Source organism: Thamnophis elegans, chromosome 4, assembly GCF_009769535.1.
Source record: "Thamnophis elegans isolate rThaEle1 chromosome 4, rThaEle1.pri, whole genome shotgun sequence".
NCBI lineage: Eukaryota > Metazoa > Chordata > Lepidosauria > Squamata > Colubridae > Thamnophis > Thamnophis elegans.
In genome coordinates, this window is record NC_045544.1 from 142,657,763 (window position 1) to 142,685,615 (window position 27,853).

The 27,853-nt window shown below is 50.3% G+C and overlaps 1 protein-coding gene across 1 annotated transcript; it reads left to right on the forward strand.

The window, feature by feature from the left end:
- Positions 1-822: 822 nt before the first annotated feature.
- On the forward strand, positions 823-27,255 carry MYO1C (myosin IC; the record flags this gene model as incomplete). Its single annotated transcript, XM_032216163.1, is given in 41 exon segments — positions 823-963; positions 1,746-1,861; positions 2,331-2,529; positions 2,936-3,016; positions 3,237-3,416; positions 3,628-3,648; positions 3,650-3,682; positions 3,684-3,728; positions 3,831-3,917; positions 3,919-3,945; positions 4,364-4,435; positions 4,574-4,693; positions 8,252-8,337; positions 8,687-8,792; positions 8,971-9,051; positions 9,402-9,477; positions 9,480-9,492; positions 10,269-10,334; positions 10,336-10,361; positions 10,481-10,527; positions 10,627-10,685; positions 10,687-10,705; positions 10,789-10,894; positions 11,209-11,326; positions 11,566-11,679; positions 11,766-11,846; positions 11,936-12,003; positions 12,208-12,237; positions 12,240-12,291; positions 12,745-12,904; positions 13,244-13,327; positions 19,205-19,298; positions 19,398-19,453; positions 20,987-21,050; positions 21,053-21,121; positions 22,063-22,109; positions 22,111-22,134; positions 22,367-22,464; positions 25,599-25,615; positions 25,618-25,697; positions 25,835-27,255. Coding segments are annotated over 41 exon segments (3,090 nt in total), but the record flags the coding sequence as incomplete, so codon positions are not given.
- Between the last annotated feature and the right edge of the window lie 598 nt (positions 27,256-27,853).

Sequence of the window (27,853 nt, forward strand, 5' to 3'; positions counted from 1 at the left end):
CATCAGCTAGCCATACCCTATGTTGGGAATCGAACATGTAGGGTATGGCTAGCTGATGAGAGCTAAATAGCTTGAAATAGATCTATACTAGTCTCCCTTTATTTATTTATCAGCATAAATATAACAAATGTAACAAAAAAGGCAACAGTAAAAAAATATTGGGTTTCTGTCTGGATGGTCTCTTGTGACGAGCCGAAGACAGAGAGTGGAAGTGTGACCTTCCTCCCATATTTGGCATACCAGGGGTTGTGACTTTATATATATATATATATATACACACTGCATCACAGTGCTTTACATCCCTCTCTAAGCGCTTTAAAGAGTCAGCATGTTGCCTCCCAACAATCTGGCTCCTCACTTATTGATCTCGGGAGGATGGACAGCTGAGTCAACTTTGAGCTGGTCAGAATCGAACTGTTAAACTGCTGGCAGGCAACAGAAGTAGCCTGCCAGTACTACATTCTATAGTGTTTATATTGTGTATAATTTTAATGTTTAATAACTCCATATTTCTATAATGATTGTTTTACTTGACTGTCGTATGCCACTCGGTCACTCCTGGCAGGAATCCCGGCTGTGTGTTTGGAGTGGGTGCTCAGAGACAGGAGTGGCTTATGGGAGCCAGGAGGGAAAAGTGGCCGGCTAGGCCAGGGGGGGGGGTGTTGGGGGCAAACAGGGAGGTCCGGGCGTGGGTGGGAAGCAGACCCATTTGGGGCCGGGCAGCCTGTGGAAGGGGAGAGGCCATCCCATCTGTCCGAGTGCTGGGCTAGGCAACCCATGTCTCAGCCGGGTTGTTCTATGCCCTTGGCAGGCAGGTGACGGTGCCCGCTTGGCAGAGATGGAGACGCCCTGACGGCCCGGGATCGGGTTGGAGTGCAGGACTTTGTCTTGCTGGAAAACTTCACCAGCGAAGCCGCTTTCATCGAGAACCTGCGCAGGCGGTTCAAGGAGAACCTCGTCTACGTGAGTGCGGTGTCTGGTTTATTTATTTAAAAAGCCTGATTTTTATTGATTTGTTTATTCAATTCTATAGCTGCCCCTCTCAGTCAATGACTCTGGGCAGCTTAAAATTCAAAAAATACACTGCAATTAAAAATATTACAAACATTTAAAACACTAAAAACATGCGGGATGAAATATACGTAGGTAGCCGACCGGTGAGCAGTGCAGCCAGCAAAGACATTGGGGGCCCCCATCGGAAGACAGCCGGCTCTTCAGGGCCTTACGGAAGGCTATCTGGGCTGGGGCCATTTTAATCTCCGAAGGGAGAGGGTTCCACAGAGCGGCCTGACTGGCCTAGTGGGTTGGGGGCTCCTTCCTGGAGCATTGGCAGCCCCCAAATCAAAACTCTCCCGTGGGTGTCTGGCGTGGTCTCCTCGCATTGGGGATCAAGGTAAGGGATGCCCGGCTCCAGGGAGCCCCCCTGCTCTGGGTGGCCCGAGGGTTGCTGGGGCTGATCAGCCCTGGGGGTCAGTGGCCCTGGGGGAATCTTCCTGGGCTCGGGCGGGGGGGGGGGTCTTCTTGGGGAGGGGAGTCCCCTGCAGGTGCTGGATTACAATGGAAGCTGCTGGTGCTGCAGGCCAACCAAAATATCCTTGTGGCGCCCAGATGACGTAAGGAAAGGAGACAGGATTTTGGTCTTCTGGCTGAATTGGGGGGCTGAGGGCCCTCTTGAAAGGAGCCCCACTGAGTCAGGGCACCCGCTGCCCCATCCTGACGCGCCCCTGGGCTGGCTTCCTCTTCAGACATACATTGGCTCGGTTCTGGTCTCGGTGAACCCCTACAAGGACCTGGAGATCTACAGTAAGCAGCACATGAACCGTTACCGTGGCGTCAGTTTCTACGAAGTCTCTCCTCACCTGTGGGTACCTGAACAGGCGTAATGCTCTCCCCCCCTCCCCCCCCACTGCCCTGCCAAGGCCAGCTAATGGTGCGGAAGGGCATTTCCACCCCTCAGCCTAGCAGATGAGCCGGAGGGATGGGGAGAAGGGCCCCCCCCCCCGGGTGCAGAAAGGAGGGCGGGCAGTGCCTGGCATGTCAGAAAGGCGGGGGAGGGGGGGAACGGGTGGGGGGAGTCACAGCAGGGCTCCCATTCCTGCTGCTTCAGCATTGACTTCGCTGGGCTTGACGGGAGCCAAACCCTGCCAGGCTCTCCTGCCAGTCCTGCCCCCCTTTGTGGCAGGAGAGACCTGGGGGTGTTGCTCCTGCCCTTTGGTGAGGGGGGGGGAGGGCATTTGAGCAAGTAGCCCTGGAACTGCAGCCAGAGCCTCTGTGCTCCTGGGGGAGAGCAGAGCAGGGCAAGCAGCCTCTTGTCCTCCCGGCCTCTTCAGCTACGCCATCGCTGACAACTCCTACCGCTCGCTGCGGACGGAGAGGAAGGACCAGTGCATCCTCATCTCGGGGGAGAGCGGGGCGGGCAAGACGGAGGCCACCAAGAAGATCCTGCAGTACTATGCGGTCACCTGCCCTGCGAGCGAGCAGGTGGAGACGGTGAAGGACAGGCTGCTGCAGTCCAACCCGGTCCTTGAGGTACCCATCGCGGCTCACTGAAGAATGGGGGTGCTGGTCTTGCTTTGGGGCCCCCGAGGATGTCATGGCCATCCCAAATCTTGCCTCTTCGGTGGCATGTGCAGGGTAGGAGTTCGCAGCCCCTGACCACTCAAGGAAGCACTTCTTGGCACGAAGCAGGGGGCTTCTTCGGAGGGCCCCCTGCTTGTTTGGAGGGAACTGTGGCCCTTCTCCTCCCGGCCTTGAGGCTGGGGGCCTCCAGCGTCAATAAGGTTTTGTCCTCGCCTCCCCCGCCTGCAGCCCCTTCCCCCTTCCAGGGAGGCAGGCAGCATGGAGTGCAGGGGCTTCTGGCCGGGAGGAGAGCCTGGGCCTGAGGGGACAGGGGAGCCGCAAGGTAGCCACCCTCTCTGCTTTCTGCTCTGACCAGGCCTTTGGGAACGCCAAGACTCTGCGCAATGACAACTCCAGCCGCTTTGGGAAATACATGGACGTCCAGTTCGATTACAAGGTATCCGAGTGGATGAGGCGCTGGGCTGACAGCCAGGACGGGGGGAGGGAAATCTGGCCTTTGCTGGGGGGAGGGGGGGGAATGAGCCCACCGATTCCGGTTCCCATCCCTGAAGGGCTCCCCTCCTGCTGCCCGCCGATTTGGCTGACGGGGGGATGCCTGCAGCTCCATCCTTGGGGCCTCTCGCCACAGCGACCCAAGCCTTCTCTGTGTTGCCTAGGGGGCTCCCATCGGGGGCCACATCCTGAACTACCTCTTGGAGAAGTCGCGGGTAGTGCACCAGAATCACGGCGAGAGGAACTTCCACATCTTCTACCAGCTGTTGGAGGGGGGGGAGGAAGACCTGCTGCGGAGGCTGGGGCTGGAGAAGAGCCCCACCAGTACCAGTTTCTGGGTGAAGGTAAAGGCAGCCCTGATTGGTTGGTGGAGGGCCTGCAGCTCTCAGCCGCCTCAAAGCACTTTGGTGCCGATCACGGAGGCTCCCGTGGGAATGTGCTTAAGCGTGTCTCCTGGTCTCGCCTTGCTTGTCCAACCTGCGGCCACCCACGTATCGGGATTGGGAAGCGGGGATCTGTTCTTCAGGGAGCCCGTTCTGCCCCCTTTGCACACAGGGCCAGTGTGCCAAGGTCGCCTTCCATCAACGACAAGAGCGACTGGAAGGTGGTTGCGCAGGGCGCTGTCCGTCATCAACTTCAGCGACAGTGAAGTCGAGGTGAGAGGCCCTCCCCCACTCCCCCCTCCCTCCGGGGAGAGAAGCCTTTCCCAGGACACCCCTGCCACAGGGCCTGGTTCACAAGGCCTCTTCCTTTTCCAGGACCTGCTGAGCATCATTGCAAGCGTGTTGCACCTGGGGAATGTGCAGTTTACAACTGACGAACACGGCAGTGCTCAAGTGACCACGCGAAAACCAGATCAAATACTTGGCCAGGGTGAGTGACGGGATCTGCTCCAGACCTCCATTTTATCCACGATCCATACAGGGGAAGCGAAATGGACCAACCGGCTTTGGAGGCGCTTCAAATATGCTTTGAAATTTCCTCAGAAATGTTCACTGAGGCTGTCCGTGGTTCAGCCGAGGTTGGCTTAGGAGGCAAGTGCTGGTCGTCCGTGATCAGCCAGCCCTTCGTCTGCCCATCCCCTGCAGAGGGCCGGCTGTGCTCTCCTGCCAGGAAGGTGAACCCAAAGGGAGGCGAGGCAGGTGCAGGAGAAAGAGTGGGTGGGTGGCCAGGTTTCCCCGGGAGCAGCCCCCCCCTTCCTGTTCCCTTCTCTGCCCCAAACTCAGCCCTGCTCCCCGGGCGCAGGAGGGACCGGCCGGGACTCTCACACGTTCTTTTCCTTGGCTCGAAGCTCCTGGGCCTGGAGAACTCGGTGCTGCAGGAAGCCCTGACCCACAAGAAGATCATTGCGAAGGGAGAACAGGTGAGAGGAGAGTTGCCGGCAGGACGGTTCGGGGTGGTGGTGTGGCCTGGCGACCCCCTGGCAGCCGCCTGTAAGTCCCGAGGGGCTTGGTCCTCGCAGTGAGGCTCAGCTGGAGACGCCTCTCCTTCTCCCCTGCAGCTGGTCAGCCCTCTCAGCCTGGAACAGGCCTCCTATGCTCGTGACGCTCTGGCCAAGGCCGTCTATGGGCGCACCTTCTCCTGGCTGGTGGGCAAGATTAACAAGTCCTTGGCTTACAAGGTGAGTTGGCCTCAGGCGCCCCAGTGGCGGCCTCCGCAGGGGACTCGTTCGGGCCCAAGCAGCGCCTGCGGGTTCCCCACAAGGGGGCGCTTGTCTTGGGACTCCCCCATGGCCGAGGCTCGCCCGTCATTGGTTCTGAACTCGGAGAGGAGATGTGAAACGGGGGTTGTGTTTTAGCATCCCCTTGAAGCAGCCAAATGTCCCGGGCAGGAAATGGGGTGCCCCTCCAGCGGCACAGGGCCGGCCCAGAGGGCGCCTCCAGAGGAGGAGCTGCACTGCCTCCATCGGGTAGGCGGCCCAGGGCTGCTTGGGAGGGGTGCCCGTTGTCTGGTGCAGGAGAAGCTGGTGCTGCCACTGCCACCCAGCCAAAAGGACTCACCTGTGAGGAAGAGCGCCCGCCAGAGTTGGTTAGTAGAGCGGGAGGGCTGAGCCAGGCGCCCCCTGAGGAGGAGCTTAGATGGAGACCCTTATTTGGCAAGAGCCCCTTTTACCAGAAGGGGAAGATTGATGGTGGGCAGCCAGTGGAAGGCCGCCCTGACGCAGCCCCCCAGGGAGCCGTGGGCTGGTCAGGAAGGGCCCTGGGGTGCAGAAACCCAACGGGAATTTGAAAAACGTCTTCGGCACGCTGGGAATGTTTCTGAAATGCAGATCCCCTTTCTTGGGGCGGGGAGGGGCTTTTCAGTGACTTACAGGTGAGCCCGCAAAGGGGTTTCTTAGGCAGCTCCCACTCTGGAGGACACTCCCTCTTCCCTGGGCACTCCCTCGGTTACTCTGTCCCCCTGGGGAGCAGGCCCGCCGCCCGCCCGCCCGCGACAAAACAAAGATGCCTGCCGGGTGTGTTTTGCACGGCCGCAGCTGTGCCAGAAAGAGCTGCAGAGAGCAGCTGGGAGGGCTCCGGCGTTGCTTTGGCTCTGCCTGGGAGGCGAGTGGTGATTAGCGAGTCTTCTACGGGCCTCCTTTGCTGCCATCGTTTGCTGTGGCCAGTTTCAGTTTTCTTTATATGCAGGTTTTAATGGGAAGATGCATTTATTTAAGTAGCAAGAACAATAAAGAAACAGACGTCCAAACCACAGAACCCCCCCAAAGGATTGGGTAAAAAAGATGTCATTTAAGGCGCCGGGCTACAGGACAGGAGACTGTGAGATCTAGTCCCGCCTTAGGCTGAAATGTTCGAAGCCTCGATTGTAATTGTGCATCATGTGTATACAGCGAAATTGGGGTCAGAAGCCGCTGGGTGGCCTTAGGCCAGTCGTCTCGTCTCAGTCCCAGAGAGAAGGCAAGCGCCTTCTGAAGGACTTTGCCAAGTAACTGCCCAGACTTGTCCAAGCAGCCTCCAGGAGGGAACATTGGCACAAGGGCACACACACACACACACACACACACACACACACACACGCACACACAGACACGCACACACACACACACAGAGAGAAGAGAAACGAAGCGCAGAGGCTTCTCCCATTGTTTGAGCTCCCTTTGGGGCTCCCTGGAGGAGCCCTTGGCCTGCCAGAGGCTCACCAGTTCCGGAAATGCAGGTTCTCGGGCAAAGCCGCCGGCTGCTGTTGTCTCTCTCCCCGGAGGCTGCTCTCCCTGGTGCTGCCCTTCTTCCTCCGGGAGCGGGGAGCTTGTGTTTTCCTTCTTTTCATCAGAGCAAACGCCGCCTTTTTTTTAATATAAATTTTTTTAAATTTTTGTTACATAGACAACACACACACAACAATGAAAAAACAAAAACAAAAAAGAAAGAAAAAAAAGAAAAAAACCCCATCATCACATCCAGCCTGTCGTTTGGTTACAGGCGTTTTAACATTTATCATTCTTATACATTTATTATTTCATTTAATAGGTTATATAATTTAGTATCATTTCTTATTCCCTACCTGTGGCAATCCATCCCAACTACATTTCTCCCCCCACACACACACCCGTATCTCTCTGTTATATATATATATTTAATACACAACAATAATAATAAAACAACACACCACACACAAGAAAAAAAAACACAAAAAGAAAAAAAAACCCATCATCACATACAGCCTGTCGTTTGGTTCCAGGTGTTTTAACATCCACATTCTTGAATAATATTTACCATCTCAGACTTTTCATCTAGTATAACTAAATGCCTCACTTTCATTCTACAATCTATATCAGTTACCATTAGTATTATTTTTCCCCAGAAAATATACTTACGTTCGTTATTATCCTTGTACTTCATACTTTCAAACAGAGGTCTTATTCCTTCATTTTTCAACAAAACGTCACTACATATATATATATATACCAGTTTTCAATTATTCCCTTATTAAAATTATTTATCAGCAACAGGATATCATTATAATACGTTCTTAACATACATTATATCACCAGGCCTCTATCAGAGCAAACTCTTAGTGGGCTGCATCAGGCAAGACACGATGGGTATTTTGCAATGGATTCCACTCTGCTGAGGCTGTCATTTTGGCACAAAATCCGGCATGGAAAGCGAAATGCCAGCCTCTGCTGTGTTGCTGCAAGGCCCCCCCCCCCAGCCTTTTTCCCCTCCCTGCCTTTGGCTGTGAGGCTCTCCGGGTGGCGGCCTAGGACGGGCGTAGCAAAGGCTTTCCCCCGCCTGGCCAGGAGCGCTGCGGTTCAGGGAGGGGAAGCGGCTTCCCACGGATCTCTGGCAGCCCAGGAGCCCAAGCGGTGGGTGGGAGAGGGGCTGCTAGGCACCTGCTGCCTAAAGGAATATTATTTTCCACCTGGGCTTTTCTCTCACCGCTTTTGTGTGTTGTTTTGACTTCTTTTGTTTCGGTCTTGCTTTAACAGTGTTGCTTGATGACAGTGATGGTTTATCATCCCTTCTGCCTTGCTGACTGCAAGTCTAAACTATTGTCAGTTGCTGGGACAAACCTCTCCAGAAATGCCGGTTCCGGTCTGACTCAGTCGGGTTAAGTGCAGGGCCAGTGGCTCCCTTGGGGCCTCTCAGGAGGCAACTGGACTTCCTTATTTGCTTCTCATCCAAGGAGCTTCTTCAACTCTCGCCCAGTCAGAGCTGAGGAAGCTTCTTGGATGGGAAGCGAAGCGTCTTCAGAGAAAAAGAAGGAAGTCCAGTTGCCTCATGGAAAAAAGAAAAGCCCCTTTGGGACAACCTGGATGGCGGAGGCTCTCCGGGGACCCTCTTGGGCTAACGGGAGGAGCAGCATCCGCTGGGCAGCTGCAGTCGTATCTGGGGAAAGCGTGGGACGAGCGAGGGTCGCCCTGGGGCTCGGGCAGGGTCCTCCACGCTGGCCTGGGCAGCCCCCCTTTGAAAAAGGCACTCGGGCTGCCTGTGCTGGTCAGGAAGGCCGGAGGAATCGGAGAGTTGCCAGGCTTGCCTGGGGATCGGTGGGGGCTCCGACTGCGGGCATCACCGGCATGCCTGGCACAGTGGGTGTTGCCTGCTGGCGTGATTGAACTGGAGGAGGCCCCCGCAGTCGCAGACCAGACTTGAAAGGGAGGAGGGGCCGCTTTTCCCCTCTGGGGTCTCCGGAAGGGCAGAGCGGTGGGGCTCCCATCCTTGTCTCTCTCCTTTCCCAGGAGACGGAGGGCCTGGGCTGGAGGAAGAGCTCCACTGTGCTGGGACTGCTGGATATTTACGGATTCGAGGTTTTCCAGCACAACTGGTGCGTTTCTGGGCACCTGGGCATCCCCTTTAGCTGGGAACCCTTTGGCAGGTGGATTGGCAGCCCTTCCAAGGCAATGTGCCTGACATGCCAGGGTTGCTCTCGCCCTCCGTCCGGGCTCCCTAGCAGCTTTGCAGAGCCCACAGCCCACCCACCCCCTTGCGCTTTGGGGGAAGCCTTTCCAAGGACCTTGTGCTGCACAAGGGGTTTGCAGAGCCGGCCTGATGGGTGCTGGCCACTCTGCCGCTTTGGTATCCGTGTGCGTGCGTGCGTGCGTGTGTGTAAGAGGGTGTGGGTGACTGGGAGTTCTCTAGATCAGCCCCCCCAAAACGCCCCTGCTTCCTTGCAGCTTTGAGCAATTCTGCATCAATTACTGCAATGAGAAGCTGCAGCAGCTGTTCATAGAGCTCACCCTGAAATCTGAGCAAGAGGAGTACGAAGCCGAGGGCATCGCGGTAAGAGCCCCCTCCCCTCCCGCGGTGACCCCCAGGTGGGAGGGCCTGGCAGGAGAGCCCAGCTCCCCTCGCTTTGGAGGCCAAGGGTGGTTGGTGCTTGGAAAGGGGTGGAGGATGGGGGAGCTCAGGTGGGCTGCGGCCTCTGTGCTGAATCGGACCTGTCTTTGTGGAAGGGCAGTGGGAGCCAGTTCAGTACTTCAACAACAAGATCATCTGTGACTTGGTGGAAGAAAAGTTTAAAGGCATAATTTCCATTCTGGTAAGTCCTCCTCCAAGGAACCCAGGGCAGCCGGAGAGCCCCAGGCAGCCCGGCGTGGTGGGGGGAGCGTGGCTTTCCCCTGGGTCCCTTCCAACTCTGTGAATCTGTGCGCCTTCTGCCCCCTGGGCCTTTCCACCTGCCCCACAGAGGGAGAGTTGACCCATCAAGCACCAGGTCCACCTCTTAAGAGTCTGTGCGATGGCCATTTCGAGCTGTGGGCCGCACTTGTGGGGAGCTGACCCCCTTCTGGCCTTCTGCCAACATGGGCTGCTCACACGTAAAGCAGCCGAGGGGAGGCACCCTGACCCCCCCTCCTCCTGCCCCCTCCTCCCCCTTGGCTTCCCCTGCAGGATGAGGAGTGCCTGCGTCCTGGGGACGCCACAGATACGACCTTTCTGGAGAAGCTGGAGGAGACCATTAAGAGCCACCCCATTTCCTCACGTGAGTTCAGAAGAGATCCCCCCCTCCCGCCCGCAGGAAGAGGAGGGGGTGGCGCAGTTTCAAACCACGGACGGCTCTTTCGCCAGATGGGCTTTGATTTCAATATTATAGCTGCCCGTCTCTCATACTACATGGACGGCTTACAAACTCAAACACGAACAACACAGTTTAAAAAAGGAAAAAAAATAGCCCTAGGAGCTTGAAAAGATTGAAGTTCAAAACCATGCGACCCCCCCCCCTCTGTGGGAGGGGGTCCATTCAGGAGGGGTTTTATAGGCTCCGCAACACACACACACACACACACACACACCCCGTCTGACCCCCACCTGCCCCCAGGCCAGCTCCTCAGGTCTGCCTTCTTGTAAGCATAGGCATCCCAGGGGGGGTGGGGGGGGGGCTTGCTATGGTGTGTCCTGCAGAAGGCCCTCCCCAAAGAAGTAGGAAAACCCAAAGGTTTTGGCATTAAGAGGACCCTGACGATTAGAATAACTAACCAGTGGGACACAGCCAGAGGTTGTGAGTGCTCCAATACAGGAAGTTTTTAAGGCAAGATTGGACAACCGTTTGCCTGAAATGGTATAGGGTTTCCTGCCTTAGCAGGGGGTTGGACTAGAAGACCTCCAAGGTCCCTTCCAATTCTATTATTCCGTTACCCTATTGTTGACCCCCCTCCCCTTTTCCCACGGGGTTTCCTTCATCCTCCCATAGTCCTTGGCTGAAACGGTCTGGCCAAGCTGTGGGCGCGATCCTGAGCCTCTGCCGTGCTTTCTCCATAGCCACAAGCTGGCCGATGCCAAGACCCGGAAGTCGTTGGGGCGGGAAGAGTTCCGCCTGCTGCACTACGGGGGAAGTCACCTACAGCGTGGCAGGTCAGCCTTCCTGCAGCCGCGCAGGGCCCCTCCCCTCCTCCTCCTCCTCCTCCCTGCCCGGCCCTGCCCAAGGGGTCTTCCTGCTGCTCACCTCGTGGGTTTCTGGCCTTCTCCCCCAGGTTTCTTGGATAAGAACAACGACCTGCTCTTCCGGAACCTCAAGGAGGTGAGCCTGGGGAAGTGCTCTGGCCAAGGGGGTGGGGGGCTCCCACAACCCCCCAGGAAGATGCAGTGATCCCCATGATCTCCTTTGCTGCCCTTGCAGGCCATGTGCGACTCAGAGAACCCCATCATCACCCAGTGCTTTGACAGGACGGAGCTGACCGAAGAAGAGGCCTGAGACGGTAAGGCCTGGCGGAGGGGCCCCACGTCCCCCTGCCCTCCCCCTCTGTGAGGCCCTCAACCAACCTCTTTGGCTGCCTTTCAGGCCGTCACCCAGTTTAAGAACAGCCTCTTGAAGCTGATGGAGATCCTCATGTCCAAGGAGCCCTCCTACGTCCGTTGCATCAAGCCGAATCATGCCAAGCAGGCCGGTAGGTGCGGGCGGGGGTGTGTGTCAGCAAGGGCCCCCAACCCTCCCTCCCCACACCCACTGCTCTGGGAGCCCAGGCTGAGGACGGCCACCCTCATGGGGAGAAGGACGTCCGCTGGCATCCCTGCCTGCTTTTCCTCTTCGTCAGGCACGACGGTGGCCGCTCCCTCAAGGGCTCTTGGCCCACCGGGGCCCTGAAGCACGGCTGGAGTTGGGGCTTGGCTGCCCAGCCCTCTGCTCTCCGCTGGTGGGGGGGAGGAGGACGGCTGTCTGGAACTGGCTCTGGACCCCAAGGACGATTCCATTTTTCCCCAGGCAATTTTGACGAAGTTTTGATTCGGCACCAAGTGAAATACTTGGGCTTGATGGAGAACCTGAGAGTGCGCAGGGCTGGTTTTGCATATCGGCGGAAATACGAGGTTTTTCTGCAAAGGTACAGCGCTAAGACAGGTGCCCGGGCTCTGCTTCCAGGGTATTTAGTGGGTGGGTACAGACTAGTGAAGAATAAAGAGCTCTCCATTGGCTGCCCAGTCTCTGCCCTGGCATCTCTCCCACCCTTGCGCCCAAGGTGCCAACCCAGGCCTCCTCTGAGTCTGCCCAGCCACGTCCAATGGCCGTCTAGCAGCAGGCCTTTTGAAGGCATCCTTTCCCTCTCCTTCCCTCTCTGGCCAGGTACAAATCTCTGTGTCCTGAGACGTGGCCCACCTGGAACGGGAGGCCTCAGGACGGAGTGGCAGTCCTCCTGAAACACCTGGGCTTCAAGCAGGAAGAGTACAAGCTGGGCAGGTAACAGTTTGGCAAGGGGAGTTGCTCAATCTGCGGAAGCAAAAGGGGGGGGCTCTTCTCTCTTTCACAGACGTCTTTATTTCCAGGACAAAAATATTTATTCGTTTTCCTAAAACTCTGTTTGCGACAGAAGAAGCCCTGGAAGTTCGCAAGCAAAGCCTCGGTAGGTCTGAGGGGCATTTTTAAGTAAGTCAAGCTGACCCAACCTGCCTTTCTGCCTGGCTTAACCCCCATCTTTCCTCCTCCCCAATTTAAGCCCAAAAATCCAAGCTGCTTGGCGAGGCTTCTATCGGCGAAAGAAGTACCTTCAAATGAAGCATTCAGGTAGGAAGGCGGCCCTTCAAATAACTTTTGGGGCCCAGTGTAACTGGATGGCTTCGCCCTGGAAGGGGCAGCCGGGCTGGGCCTCGTGAGTTCTCCCCACGGATGGGCCACGGGGGGGGGGGCGCTTTGAGACCCCAGGGGGAACCAGAAGCAGGTGCAGGGGGCTCTGGGCGCTGAGCCCTTGAGGTCTCTTCCTTCATGCAGCGGTCACTATCCAGGCCTGGTGGCGTGGTACTCTGGACGCCGGAAGGCTGCCAAGAAGAAGTGGGCAGTGGAGATAATCCGGCGGTATGTGAAAGCCGTGGTTTTGCTGCAGGAGTGGGCTCTCTTTCGGGTCCCAGAGACCCTGCCCACCTGAAGGAGGGGTTGGGGGAGGCAGAATCCTGGAGTGGGGGCCTTGAGCAAGTTTTCTCATTCTGAACTGCCCATCTCTCTCCAAGAGGAACTCTGGGTGGTGGTGAGAGGGACTCCTTCCCACTCGTGACCCATCGGGGCTTATTGCTGGGCGGAGGGGTTGGGGGGGAGAAGGAGGAGCAGGTGGCAGTGGGGCTGTTTATGCACCTGCCTGGGCTGCTGCCTTTTCCCCAGAGACCCCGCCTTGGCTGCATTCGCTGTTCCTTCTGCCCGAGACCCCTGGGCTGGTCGCCTGGCACGCGAAGCCGGGGTTCCTGGAGTGTGTGTGTGGTGGTGGTGGCGGTGGGGGAGCAGCAGCCTTCTTGAGCAAGGCTCCCCCACCAACAGGTTCATCAAAGGTTTCATTTACCGAAATTGCTCCCGCTGCCCTGAGAACGAATACTTCCTGGACTACATCCGTTACTCTTTCATGATGAGCCTGAAGCGCAACCTGCCAAAGACTGTCCTAGACAAGTCCTGGCCAGTGCCGCCGCCTTCCCTGCGAGAGGTAGGTGCCCAGCTGTGTGAAGGGACGAGAGGGAAAGGAGGCCTCGCAGCCTGATGGAGCGTTATCCCAGAAGTCCTGCTGGGTCAGAATGATGGTGGCTTCAGGAGCTTTTTCCTCTGAGTGACAAGCCAACCATGATATTTAAGGCATGGACTGCAGCGGTGATGGTATCTTTGGCAGAGTAAAAAGTGCCAATCCGGTGTCGTTCGCCCACGAAGCCTACTGCTCCTGTGTGCGTGTGCTCACCCAGGTGGAGCCCCTCCCTGTCCCCTCCCCAGCCACGGCCCCTCGGTGGTCCTGCCTCAACGGCCCCTCACTGCTGCTGTTCTTCTTCTTCAGGCGTCCCAGCTGTTGAGGGAGCTCTGCATGCAGAACCTGGTTTGGAGCTACTGCAAAAGAATCAGCCCCGAATGGAAAATGCAGGTGGGTGGCCGTGAGGCTTTCCCTCGGGACCAGGTTGGGCGGGGGGGGGGGGGGGAAGGAGGGTAGAGGGGCCTCAGCTGTGCACTGAGTTTTATGAATGGTTACTGGGATTCTTGAACTCTGATGGCAGCCGAGGGCCTCCCCTGAAGGCACCCAGGGCCGCGGCCAGTCAGGAATCTCCGAAGAGAATAACGGAACGACAGAGTTGGAAAGGACCTTGGAAGTCCTCTATGCCAACACCTGCCCAAGCAGGAGACTTGAGATCATTCTGGACAAACGGCTCTCCAGTCTTTTCTTAAGAACCTCCAGTGATGGAAGCACCCACAACCTCTGGAGGAAAGTCCTTCCGCTGATGGATTCTTCTCCCTGTCAGGAAATTCCTCCTTAGTTCTAGGTTGGATCCCTCCTTGATAAGCTTCTATCTTGTCTTGCCCTCAGGTGCCTTGGAGAATAGCTTTTTTTTTTAGTCATTTAGTCATTTATTTGACATTTATAGGCCGCCCTTTTCCCTGAGGGGACTCAGGGCGGCTTACAATTAATAGGAAGGGAGTGCAAGACAGAACACAAGAAAAAAGAAAAATGTGAATAAAAAAAATAAACCAGTAAAACCCAACATTCATTCGGCATTCGGGTGGGGCGGATTAGAATCTTTATCCCCAGGCCTGACGGGATAGCCAGATCTTGAGGGCTGCGCGGAAGGTCTGGACGGTGGTGAGGGTGCGAATCTCCACGGGAAGATCGTCCCAAAGCGTCGGAGCTGCAACTGAGAAGGCTCTCCTCCGCGTAGTCGCCAGTCGGCACTGACTGGCGGATGGAATTCGGAGGAGGCCTACTCTATGCAATCTGATGGGACGAAGGGAGGTAATCGGCAGAAGGCGGTCTCTCAAATAGTCAGATCCACTACCATGGAGGGCTTTATGAATGGTGAGTAGCACCTTGAAGCGCACCCGGAGATCAACAGGTAGCCAGCGCAGCTCACAGAGGATCGGTGTTATGTGGGCGAACCGTGGTGTGCCCACGATCACTGCGCGGCCGCGTTCTGTACTAGCTGAAGTCGCCGGATGCTCTTCAAGGGCAGCCCCATGTAGAGCACATTGCAGTATTCCAGCCTGGAGATCACAAGGGCTCAAGTGACTGTTGTGAGGGCCTCCCGATTCAGGTAGGGCCGCAACTGGCGTACCAGGCGAACCTGGGCAAATGCCCCCCTGGTCACAGCCGACAAATGATGGTCAAAAGTCAGCTGTGGGTCCAGGAGGACTCCCAAGTTGCGGACCCTGTCTGAGGGGTATAAATTTTGACCCCCCAGCCTGAGTGATGGAACGTTGGCCAAATTGTTGGGAGGGAAACACAACAGCCACTCGGTCTTGTCTGGGTTGAGTACCAGTTTGTTAGCTCTCATCCAGTCCTTAACGGCCTCAAGACCCCGGTTCATCACGTCCACCGCTTCATTGAGTTGGCACGGGGCGGACAGATGCAACTGTGTATCGTCCGCGTATTGATGGTATTTTATCCCGTGCCTCCGAATGATCTCACCCAGCGGTTTCATGTATATGTTGAATAGTAGGGGGGATAAGACCGAACCCTGCGGCACCCCATAAGTTAGGGGCCTCGGGGACGATCTCTGCCCCCCAGAGAAGCTTGACCCCTTCTTCTTTGTGGCAGCCTCTCAAATACTGGAAGATGCTATCATGTCATCCCTAATCCTTCTCTTCTTTAGACTAGATATCCTGCCAACTTTTCATATTGTTTTAACCTCCTTATCATCTCTTTTTTAATAAAAAGTTTTTTATTTTTATTTTTCAAAACAGACACAACACAAAAATCCTCTTCTTTACATACTGTAGAAAGTGTATCAGTTGGTTGCATAGTTTTTCGTGCATTTCTTTCACAGTCACCCATGATTCATATTAATTCTAGGATTTTAAATCAAATATATTTTTACATATTACCATCCTATCCCCATTCTCGTTTGACTATAATTGTTTAAACGTCCTACATCATAAAACATACCAAAACTCAAGACGTAACCACATACTGGCATCTCATTTGCTATTTCTATTATCCCAATAACACTATTCCTTATGGCCTATTCTAGCTAAACATCAATAACATTTAGTAACAAAGATTTCTAATCTTCCTTTCCAAATCACTGTTTACAATTTACATCCAATTTCCCCATGTTGTACCCATACCTATATATACATTATCATTATCCCTCCTTTATTTGACTCTATCCATTATCATAATTTAGTTCTTTTTTATTAATCTTTATGTGTAACCAAACCATTTCTCACCTCCTTTCATAGGTACAATTCAATATTCATATCCAATTAACTTGTTATACCAATACATATGTATACATTATTATCATTTTCAATTGTTTATTTAACCATATCTATTGTCACTAAATTTCACTGTCCAACTAGTTTTGGTTTAAACACTTTCATCTATCAGCCTGTATCTTTCCAGTAGCGAAACAGTCTCATCTCTTCTGCCATTTGTGGCATCAGTCCTCTAATCATAATCAAGTTTGTATGGACTCTTCTTTGCAACTCCTTGTTTATTGATTCTCTCATGTAATTTCGATGCCCTTCTTTTTTTCCTTAATCAGCTTGTCTTTAATTGTCAGTGTTGTTATCGATGGTGTTACTAATAAAATTTCTCCCTTTTCCCTAAGTTCTTTTATTTTCCTTCTTCTTCCGTGTCTTGCCAACTAGGGTAGGGTTCCCATCCATCTGGTTCCCCTTTCCATATTCCACTTTTTCCATTTCCAGACAGAAACCATTCACCATAGATGCCAGCAAATTTGATTTCTTTGTAGTCATTTTTCTCTTTATTGCTTGGGACTACTCTCTATTTTTCCCATTTGATAAGCGTCTCCATCCTTTTCATCATATTTTTCTGTTAGGTGCTCTAATTTTTCAAACGTTTTCTCAAATGTATTTGATAATTTCTGCATTACAAATATTATCTCTTGCAAGCTGACAGTTTCTTTCTGTTGTTGGAAATAAGCCATTGTTTCCAGCTGTTAAAACACTGCTGCTCTGACTTGGAACATTTTTACAAGGTTACACCTAGGTTCACCATGAGATCTCTGGTTAAGGATATACTTCAAAGGAACATTTGTATAAACAAATGGTGCTTTACTTCTTATCACTTTCTATAAACAGTGAGACTTTAAAGTTCCAGACCAGAGTAGTCAGTAGTGAAAGTAAAAGTATTTTGTTTTCAATACTCAAGTCTCCAGTGTTCGAGTAGCAGTTATCTCTCCTTTTGTTGTTACAATTGTTGGAATTCTTTGTTCTTTTTGTATCTTTTAATATTCTAAGTTTTAAAAAAAGTCAAATTCTTACATGAAATAGAGAAGAAAGAGTAAAAGACACATGTAGTGACGAATAAGGAGAAGTTTAAGGTTATGAAAGTAATAGTAAAAATTTTAGAAGAAGAAAACTTGATCCATTCATTTCAAATGGTATAAATTCAATCCATGAAAATAACGTTTAAAATTAAGATAACACACTGACCAAAACCACCCAAAGCTTAATTCCGCCGCTTATTTCTTTTATTCTTAGATTTAAATTAGCTTTAAGTTTTTTATAGGCAGGCTCTTTTAAAACGGGTAAAAATTCCTCACCAGCTGTAAACACTTTCTCTTCCATTTCCTTCCATTTTGGTGCCATCCCTACTTCATCGGCCTAGGGGCTGATCTTTTAACGCCAGCTGAGAGACCTTCTTCTGCATCAATCAGGGACTTTGCGATGTCCCTGTGATCAGCAGAACATAGTCTTCCTGTTCACCGCCTCTCCAGGACGGTTTAGGTCCGATTGGACCACCCAGCGAGAAAAGTATTGGCGGCGATCTTGGAGCATCGAGATCGGGCGACCATTTCGTGGCGACATAGGCTCCTCCTCCACCTCCTTAATCATCTTTATTGCTCTTCTCTCTTCCTAGAGTTTCTCAATATTTTTTGTATCATGGTGACCAAAATCAGATGCGGGATTCCTACTAAAGCAGTATATAGCAGTACCAATACTTCATGTGAGCTTGATAATGTCCCTTTATTGATGCAACCTAGGCCTGCACTGGCTTTTTTGCAGCTTTAGCATACTGCTGGCTCCCACTTACATGGTTGTCCACTAGGAGATCTAGATCCTTCTCGGAGTTTCTGCTGTTGAGTCAGGTACCACCTATACTATGCCTGTGCTTTCCTTGTCCAAGTGTAAAACCTTACTTTTCTCATCACTGAATTGCGTTTTGTTTGATAGGACCCGATGTTTAAGTCTGCCTAGATCATGGGTGTCAAGCTGAATTTTATTGAGGGAGGCATCAGGGCTGTGGTTGAGCGTGGCCAACTGGGTGGGAGTGGTCAGTTTGACTCCACTCATGGGTGTGGCTGACTGGGTGGGCGTGGTCAGCTTGACTCCACTCCCCGAACTGCTAGCATTTTTCCTATTTGCGTTGGGTAGACTGGGCCGAAGCAACGCAGGTAGACCAGGCCGAAGTGACATGGGCCGCCCGCCCACAGGCCAGATCCGCCCACATCACAGGCAGGATGCTGCCTGTTGGCCTTGCGTTTGACACCCCTGGCCTAGATCCTTCTGAATCTTCAGCCTATCTTCTAAAGCAGTGGGCCCCCAATCTTTTGGGCACCAGGGACTGGTTCTATGGTGAGAAGGTTTTCCTTAGACTGGAGGGGCCCTGTGCCAGTCCACGGACTGGGGGCTGGGGACCCCTGTTCTAAAGTATTGAGTATTCCTCCTGGCTTGGTGTCATCTGCAAATATGATGAGTTCCTCCTGTACTCATCTAAATCGTTTAAGAAGATGTTGGAGTCCTGGGCCCAAGACAGAACTTTAGCCTATCCCACTGCCTACTTCTCTCCTTTTAGAGGTAGTTCTGTTGAGTCTGATTGGTCAGATGGTTACGAATCCATCTGATGATGATGATGCTTACCCACCTTATTCTGTCTTACCCAGGAATAAATTGTGGTCTACTTCGTGAAATGCCTTACTGAAGTCCAAGTCAATTATATCCATAGTACCTCACTAGTCCACTAATTTAGTCACTTTGTCAAAAATGCAATAAGATTGTTTGCAGGTTTTCTTTTTGATGATCTTTTCCAGGATCTTTCTAGGTATTGATGTCAGGCTGCAGTTACCTGTATTCATTTCCCCCCTTTTTTTGAAGATGGGAACCACATCAGCTCCTTTCCAGTCCTCTGGTGGTTCCCCGGTGCTCCAGGATCTTTGAAAGATATTGTTTAGAGGTTCCATGATCACATCCTTCAGAGCTCTGGGATATAACCTATCTGGTCCTGGTGATTTGAACTTGTCCAGAGTGGATACATGTTTTCTTACCAATTTTTCTTGCCTATTCTGACTTGTATTTCTAGTCTGGCTATCACGCTATTTCTTTGGAAAGTTGGACTATTTTTGCCTTTTGTGTAAAGACAGATGCAAAGAATGAATTAAGCAGCTGCTTTCCCCCACTACTGTTACCTCCTTGCCATTGGGGGACCGATTGTTCCTTAAAGTTTTTCTTATTTTTCACATGTTGAAAGAAACCGTTTTAAAATTATTTTTTACATTTGTTGCAAGTTCATTCTGAGCCTTAGATTCCCTGTCTTCATATTTCCAGATTCAGACTATATGTTGGTATTCTGCCTTAGTTATGTGCTCCCTTTCCATTTTTTATACTTATCCTTTTGGTCTTTGTGTTTATCAGATAATTCTTTGTGTAGCCATGCTGGTTTCTTCTGGGAACTCATTTTCTTTTTCAGTGGTATTGTGCTGGACTAGGCTTTTATAATCTCTCTTTTGAGAATTACCCAAGTTTTTCCTAACCCTGGTTCTTTTGTCTTTATCTAATCCCCCTGCAGCTCGAGCAGAAAGTGGTGGCCAGTGAGATATTTAAGGGAAAAAAGGACAATTACCCCCAAAGTGTTCCTAGGCTTTTCCTCAATACTCGTCTTGGTAAGTATTGTTCAATCTGGCCAAATGTCACTTTTCTAGTAAGTCACTCCTAACTTCTTTTTCTTTCTTTCCCTTTATTCCTTGGGTGGGGGATGACAGGTAATGAAGAGATAAATGCCAAAATCCTTCAGGTGCTGGGGAATGAGGCGCTTAAGGTGAGTGTCCACTCTTTCCTTCCCTCTCATCAGTGGGGAGGGGGACAGGATGCTGCAAAGCCTTTGCCAGCACAGTTTCTGCCGGGGTTCAGTATGTATCTAGCATGACTTTCTTGGACAAGCAAGAGAGACCAAAGGTCCAGAAAAAAATAATCCTATTAAGTTTGTATCAACTTAAAGATTTGCAAGGCTTTTCTGTAAAATATAATCCACTTTGCATTATTTTGATACCAGGAAAATGTTTACACATGTGGTTGAGTTGGGATTAATACTAACTCTTTATTATTTTACCTAAATAACTGGAGACGTCAAACATACCTAAGCCACCTTCTTCCTATTTCCTCACAATAGCCTAGTGCGGTGGTTAAGCCTGAGAGTGGGTGGCCCAAAGTCATCTACCCAACATCCGTGCCGAAAGCAGGACTAGAACTCAGCTTCTCCTGGTTTCTAGCTCGCTACTTTGACCACTAGACCAAACTGGCTCTGGTATTTGTAGGTAGAGAAAGAATGAAATGATATTAAATGGTGAAATGCATTGGAGATTAAATGCAGAAGGTGCAGACTATGGATTTAAGAGACGGTGGATAGTCTCAAAATGGTGGTTACTGATCACCCAGACATTCTGGCTTTGGTGAACTGATTGCCCTACACAGTATAAGCCTGTTAAATCCAGAAAAAAGTGAAATTAGACTTTTAAATTGGACTTTCCAAGGTAGTTGTTTATGATGGGATTATTCTTGTGATCTCCTTGAAGATCTCCTGTGAAATAGAATTGTACCTGCCACTTTTTGTTTTAGTTGAATGTTCATTGCTTTCCTAAGTCTCTTGATCCTTTATACCTGTGGCCCCTAATCTTTTGGGCTACTGCAGTGATGGATTGCAGGCGGTACACCCCGGTACGGGTGTACCGGTGCCTGCCAGGAGCACTGGGTACCATCTGGTACGGTGCTCGGAGGGCCCACCTGCCCGTTTTGAACTCCTACCCTGTATGTGAGCTCTTTAGCGCGCACGTGCACGAAGCACACAGCTCCTGCGTGACGCTCCACCGAGTCACGGAGGTAAGGACGCATGCGCATGCTGTGCGCGTGTGCACGTGGGAGATGCCAGGCCCCACTGCATCGTACCTGTTGCAACGGGACTGCGGAACCCACCCAACTGGGCCACTGGCACTGGTTCCATAGAGAACGGTTTTCCGTGGACCGGAGCAGGTGCATTTTTTCACGCTGCCTGCATCCACAGACGCGGCTTCACTTGTTACACCAGACTGGCTGCTGGGATGCCCCACCGACAGGGTGGCGACTATTCACAGAATGGGGTTGGGGCTTTTATAAAACGGAAGCACTTTAGAGAGAGGCTCCAGCTTCCTGGGCCATAGAAGATCTAATTATAGCTCCTCATCTTCCTAAACACATTTCCAGGTGGCCAAGATTCTCAATTATCTCAGGGTAGAAACTGTATACTTTGTGGGGAAAACACTGTTGGCAGTTTAAGGCTCCCTGAAAAACGGCATCTTGTGCTCTGCCGCCCTTCTAGTACGCCGTTCCTGTGGTTAAGTATGACCGCAAAGGCTACAAGGCCCGTGCCCGGCAGCTGCTGCTCACCAGAACGCTGCTGTGCTGGTGGAGGAATCCAAAGTCAAGCAGCAGATCGACTACGGCAACCTCACAGGTAGGGAGGGGAAGCGACCCTTTCGGGCCATGACTCCTCCACTCTCACTCCCAGGACAACCGAGGATCCGGCCTGAGCTGGAGTCAGAGGGGAGGAGGAGGAGGAGGAGGAGGAGGAGGAGGAAGCAGGGACGGGTGCAAAGGCTTCTGTCTCCATAGGATCAGACTTGGGGTGGGGGGTGTCCCGGAGGCCTGGCACCAAGACTCTGCTCAGCCAGGGGCAAAACACAGCCTGGAAAGGGGCTTGCAACTTTCTTCCAGTTGACCCTATTCTCCCCCCCCCCCACTCCACAGGCTTAACTGGGAGAGGATCCTTCAGTGATCCTTTACATTGATCCCCCGTTTATATTGGCTGTGCAGGATTAAATTCACCCAGCCTGTCATAAGGTGGGAACCCTCAGTCCGATTCCTAGTCCTCCTAGCAAAAGAGCTGAAGGGAAAGAGCAGCTTGAAAAAGGAGCCTTCCCTTGCGAGGCCACTCAATTGCCAAGAGACCTCCCCAATGCCGATTGGGTGCAGGTGCCAGGCCACGCCCCTCAAGGGTCACCTCAGCCAATGGGGGAAGGGACAGGGAGGCTGTGCAGCCAAGCAAGGCTGCTAGCGCATATTGTGGGTTGGATCAAGCCCTGCTCAGGACGGAGACTTTGGCCCATGAGGCCAGCCCCTGCTGTCAGATTGGCTGGGTCAACTCCTGGGAGGATGAGGAGTCCGTCTGACCTGCCGGAGGAGCTGGTGACTGACGTCCCGTGAACCTCTCTGCCTCTCTGCTGGAGTCAAGGGCATTGGCTCCCCAGCCCGTCCAGAGAGGGAGGAAGCCAAGGCAGAGGTGCCCGCCTGTCCTCACCTGTCCAAGCCGCCCTGACTGGGGTGGGTGCAGCAGGCAGCCGAGAGCAGGAGGTTGTCACCCAGCTTTCCACACATGCCCCCCTTTGTCTCTTGCAGGCATCTCAGTCAGCAGCCTGAGCGACAATCTTTTTGTGCTCCACGTGCTTCGGTCAGGACAACAAGCAGAAGGTAGCTGCTCGGTGTGGTCCGGACTCGCCAGAGAGACTGGGGGGGTGGGTGGGGGCTCGAGTGGCACTTAAGCAACGGCAATCCCTTTGATGAGGAGGAAGAGGAGGGTGGGGCATCACCCATTTGACATGAGCCCCCCCTGCCTGCCTTGGAGCACCCCCCCCTCCCCGACTCCTACCTAGCCGTACCAGCAGCATTGTAAAACCTCTTTCTGGACCTTCTTTCCCTGCAGGGAGATGTTGTGCTGCAGAGTGATTTTGTGATTGAAACTTTGACTAAAATTGCCATAAGTGCCAACAAAGTCAACAGTGTTAATATCAACCAGGGCAGGTGAGTTTAAGCAATATACACCTGTCCTTCATGAACATGGTTCTGCAGCTGCTGCTGTATTGGGTTAGATGCTGCCGCCCCTTCCCCAGTGCTCCCAGCAGGGATCGGCACCCGGCCCTGCTCCCAAAGCGGCTCATGGCTTCTGGTGCAAACAAATCCAGGGAAGCGTTTTATTTGGACAGGAGGAACCCAGTCAGTTCAAGGTCCTCCTTCCAGCGGGCTGGGAGCTGAATAGCATAGCAGTTAGACTTATATACCGCTTCATAGGGCTTTCAGCCCTCTATAAGCGGTTTACAGAGTCAGCATATATTGCCCCCCACAGTCTGGGTCCTCATTTCACCCACGTTGGAAGGATGGAAGGCTGAGTCACCCTGAGCCGGTGAGATTTGAAACCGCTGAACTGCAGATAACAGTCAGCTGAAGTGTCCTGCAGTACTGCACCCTAACCACTCTGCCACCTCGGCTCTAGTACGTGGTGACCAAAACTAGATGTAGTGTTCCAGGCCTTACTAAGGCCTTATAAAGCAGTGCTTATACTTCACTTGATTTTGATTCTATGCCTCTGTTTATACACCAAGGATTGTATTAGCTTTTTAGGAGGCTGCCACACACGGCTCATGTTTAAGTGAATGTCCACTCTCAGAGTTACTGTTTTTGAGCCAGGTTTCACCTAATCTGTACTTGTACCTCTGGCTTTCCTGCCCAGGTGTAAAACCTTCCTTTTTCTCCACATTAAATGTAATGTTGTTGGATAGGGCCCAGTGTTCAAGTCTATTAAGATTTTTTGGATCCTAAGTTTGTCTTCTGGGGTGTTGGTTATTCCTGGCAGCATATGCGAATTTGATGAGTTCCGCTTCTATTCCTCATCTAAGTCATTTATTAACATGTGAAAAGGCCTAAGACGGAACCTTGTAGTACCCCAACTGCTTCCTTCCTTCCTTCCTTCCTTCCATTTAGATGCAATACCATTAAGGACGACTACTCCTGAGTGTGGTTTGTCAGTCAGTCACAAATCCATCTGGTGGTGATGCTGGCCTATCCCAGTTTTTTCTAGCTTACCAAAAAGTAGGTGTGATCTACTTTGTTGAATGCCTTGCTGGAATCTAAGAATACTTATGTTCACAGCATTTCACTCGTCTACCGATTTAGTCATTTGTCAAAGAATGGAATAAGATTGGTTGGCATGATCTGTTTTAACCTACAGTTGCCGTGCTGGCTACTAGTTATAACTTTTATTTGTTTATACATGTTCACAGAGCTTTTTTTTTGATTATTATTTATTATCTTCTCAGATATTCATGTTAGGCTGAGTGGTTTGTAGTTTCCAGGGTCTGTTTTCTTCTTCTTCCTTTTTTGAAGTTTGGAACCACATTAGCTTTTTTTCCAAACCTCTGGCAGTTCTCCAGGTTTTTCTAAAGGTCTGGTACAATGGCTCTGAGATAACACCTTCCCGCTCCTTCAGAACTCTTGGATGTAACCCATCAGATCCCAGTAATTTATATTCATCAAGATCAGACCATTTTCTTGTTTATTTTAATTTTTATTTCTAGTCTGTCTTTTATAGTTATCTTTTTGTGCTTTGGGGGCTATAGTTTTGGGTTTTTTTTGCATGAACCCCGATGCAAAGAGTAAACTAAACAGTTCTGCTCTCTCTCTACCGCGTGTACTTCCTTGCCATCTTTCTCTTTAGTGAATCTTTTTTCTTGTTATTTATATGTTGAAAGAAACTTTTTATATTATCTTTGATATTTGTTGCAAGTCTTTGTTCATCTGCCATCCTACCTTAGTTATGTTTGTACTTACCCTTTTTGTCTATCAGAGTTTATCAGAAAGATTTTTGTGAAACCATGCTGGTTTCTTCTTGGATTTCTTGTTTTCTTTTTCAGTGGTATTGTGTGATGTATTGGGCTTTTTATGATCATGTTTTTCAAGAGTTTCCCATGCTTCTTAAGTTTTTTTCCCCTTTAACATTTTTATCCATGGGATTTTTCTTAGGCTGCCTCTCAGTTTGTTAAAATCAGCTCTTTTCAAGTTTAAAACACTGGTTGGATTATATTCTATTGCTTGTGTTTGCATTCTATTGAATTCAAATATGACATGGTCACCTTTGCCTAAGGTTTGGCAACTTCAACTCCTTCTATCTCTTCTTCTCTATTAGTAAGAATTAGGTCCAGTATAGCTTTTCCTCTAGTTCCCTCCTCTATCTTTTGAATGAGGAAGTTATCAGCTAAATTGGTTAGGTCTCCCACTTGCTGCAGAGTGTCTCCCAGTGGATATCAGGTTAGTTGAAGTCCCCCATTACTACAGTGGTATGTTCCTATATACATTTGTTAATTGATTAGCAAAGAGTTCATCATCTACTTCTTCTGCTTGGTTGGGTGGCCTGTAATATACACCTGTAGCAATGTCATTTTTTCTCCTTTTATATTGACCGCTATGGATCCTAGGTTTTCACCCATGGTTTTGTGTATATCTGTAGAGATGTAGGTACATATGTAGGGTTTTTTTTTTTAAAAAAAATAGAAGCTGTTTGTTCCCTATTATGTCAGTTTGGGTGTATCAGTTTTCTTCTTTAAATTCATATATGGGTTATTTTTTAAGAAGCTGTTTGTTCTCTATTGTTTTATTTTGGTGTAGTCTTTGGTTTAGGCAAGGATTTCTCGCTTTGTTCATTGAGTTTCAGAGTGGCTAGACTCGCTTCTAGACCCTTTTTCTTTCTTTTAGTAATTCAGGTAGTTTACACATGTGATACATATATAGTTTCGGTCTTCTGTGAGCATAAGCTGAAACACATGGTACACTTATAATGCAAGGCATTATACTATCAGTCTCTATTTCCATGACTGTGTTTGTTTTGTTTTGAAATTGAAATTTTCAAAAATTCAATACTTTCCCTGTTGCAAAGTATCAATTTACAATACAATTACAATATTTTACAACCAGAAATTCACTACTCAAATGTCAAAAGGCCAGGTACAAATGTTGACTTGTTCATTTTGCCTCCGATCATTCTGTTGAAGAAAGCACGAATTAGGCTATCCTGGGGTGGGGCATCTGAAACTTTCCCCTCCCTGGCCGTTGAAATACCTTAATCCTGACTCTTAATCCCCCCCCTCCCCGCTCCCCTTCTCCAGCATCAAATTCACAGTTGGCAGGGCAAGGAAGGCATCATTGACTTCACCTCAGGATCTGAGTTGCTGATAGCCAAAGCCAAGAATGGCCACCTGGCAGTCGTAAGTAACCCTTGGCTTGTCGAAGCTGAAAGCAGTCCCTTCTTCCCTGGACTGGGCACCCGGTACGGGGGGGGGGGGGGGGCTCTTTCCGAGGAAAAGGCCCCCAGGGTCTCTTACTGCCTTTGTCTGTATTTCAGGTGGCTCCTCGTTTGAATTCTCGATGATGGCGATGGACACTTCAAGGGGCCGTAGACTAATTCGGTGAAGATGGTCGCAGGTTTTCCTTGGCCTCTTCATTAGTGAGGGGTCTCCCTTTGCCCCTGTTCTCTGGCCACCAATGACCCTCCCTCAGTTCTGCCCTTGGTTTTTATTCAATCCATATACCCCATCTGCCGATCGGCCCTAAACAGATTGGCGGCCATGGTGCCCACAAGGAGTGAGGTAACATGCAGTTGCCAATAAATCCCAGTAAAATGCAAATTTTATATGAAATATTTTATAAAGCAATCTTCTCCTGTTTTTGGGTGCTTTGTATGAAAATATAAAAAGCCATAATGTACAGATGAAAATTTGTAAATATTTCCTCCTTGTATGGGATGTTTGCACTATGGAAATTATTTTCTTATTCATAATTGGAGAAATGATGATGATGATCCAAGAAGTATCAGCATTCTTGGCATTTCTATATTCCCCTTTCCTTTCCTGGAAATCTCCCAAGACTTGGCAGTTGCTGGTTTAGATGGATTACTTATATCTGCACTTTGACTTTGCCAAAGGGAGTTCAGCAATATTTCTCCACAAACAGACCCTTATAAAAAGAGGGTTTTCCATTACAGTCTTCAACACAACATTCATGGTCTCTAATCCTTGCAAGGACATTGCTATGAAATATCAAGCAAAAAACAAAATTGTAAGAGCTAAAAAATTACTGAAACACATTTTCAAAAATGCTTGAAGTTCTAAATATTTGGGATATTTTTTTAAGTGTATCTAGTAAGACACTAAGTCTGCCTTTTAACTTTTGATTATGGCTTCCTCAACACTGACATAGCTTCAAAACAAGTGTTTGTATATGCCAGTTTGTTGTTTGCTGTCATACAAATGGACAGTATCTACATTTTGATTATCTTTCATGAAATCTGTTTAAATGATTATTGCTTCATGTGCAAGCTTCCTTTTAAGCACTGGGCTTTTTTGCCCGATTCAGATTTTTTCATCATCTTACTCAGCTTGCTTTTCTTTTAGCTTGAGAAATCAGCTGTTCAAGGAGCAAGTTTGTTTATTGTCCTCTGAAAACTACACTGAACTCACATTTCTGAATTGCAAAGGAACATTTACAGCACAAAGACTTGGGAACAAGCTGCTTCAGTGCTTATGCCTGTTGATCTGAAATAAGCCTTTTGCGTTACTTGCATACAACCAGCATCTTTTTGTTTGTATGTGCTTTATTTACAGCTGCCCACGTTCAAAAGGTGGAATTTTCCTTCCCTACATGATGACAAATGTTTTATGTCATTTCTAAAATGGGGCCTGTTATAGTGTACATAAGATTTAAGGGCTCTCTGCAGTGTGCGATATGAATCAAGATATATATGCCAAATAAATTTTTATTAAAATCCTTAGTTTCTTCGGTTTGTTGACGGTACTGAAATTTGGCAAATTACTTCATAATTGATCCACAGCCTTATGTTGGCTCCTCCTCTCCCTCCGTTCACATGATTGCAGGATAAGTGCTCAACCCTGATGCCCAAGAGGCCAGTGCGGGAGATGGGATAGCCCACCCTCCCCCCCAGGTGCTTGGGGCAGTGGAAGATGGAAAACAGATGGAGATGCCTGGTATTTCAGGACATTCTGGGCTGACAACTACACGCCCATGGTTGGATGAAACTTGCATTTGTTAATTAGAGTGGGTTTTTTCAAAATGGTGCCCAGTCAAACGTCTAAAGCCAAAGGCTGTACCTTCCCACCATTCCAGATGGATCTGAAGGAGCAAAACCTGGGGAAACCAGTTACTGCCTTATATTTATCACTCCACAAGCCCAGTGTCGTAACCACTAGGGCATGCAAACACACACACACACACACAACACACACACACACTGCTACTTAGGGCACTAGCAATTGAGTGAGATCCTACTTGTGCAAACAGGATCTCTGAATGATGGGATCATCTGTCCCCAAGCTGGCTTTCCAATGGGCTTCCCATTACCACAGTC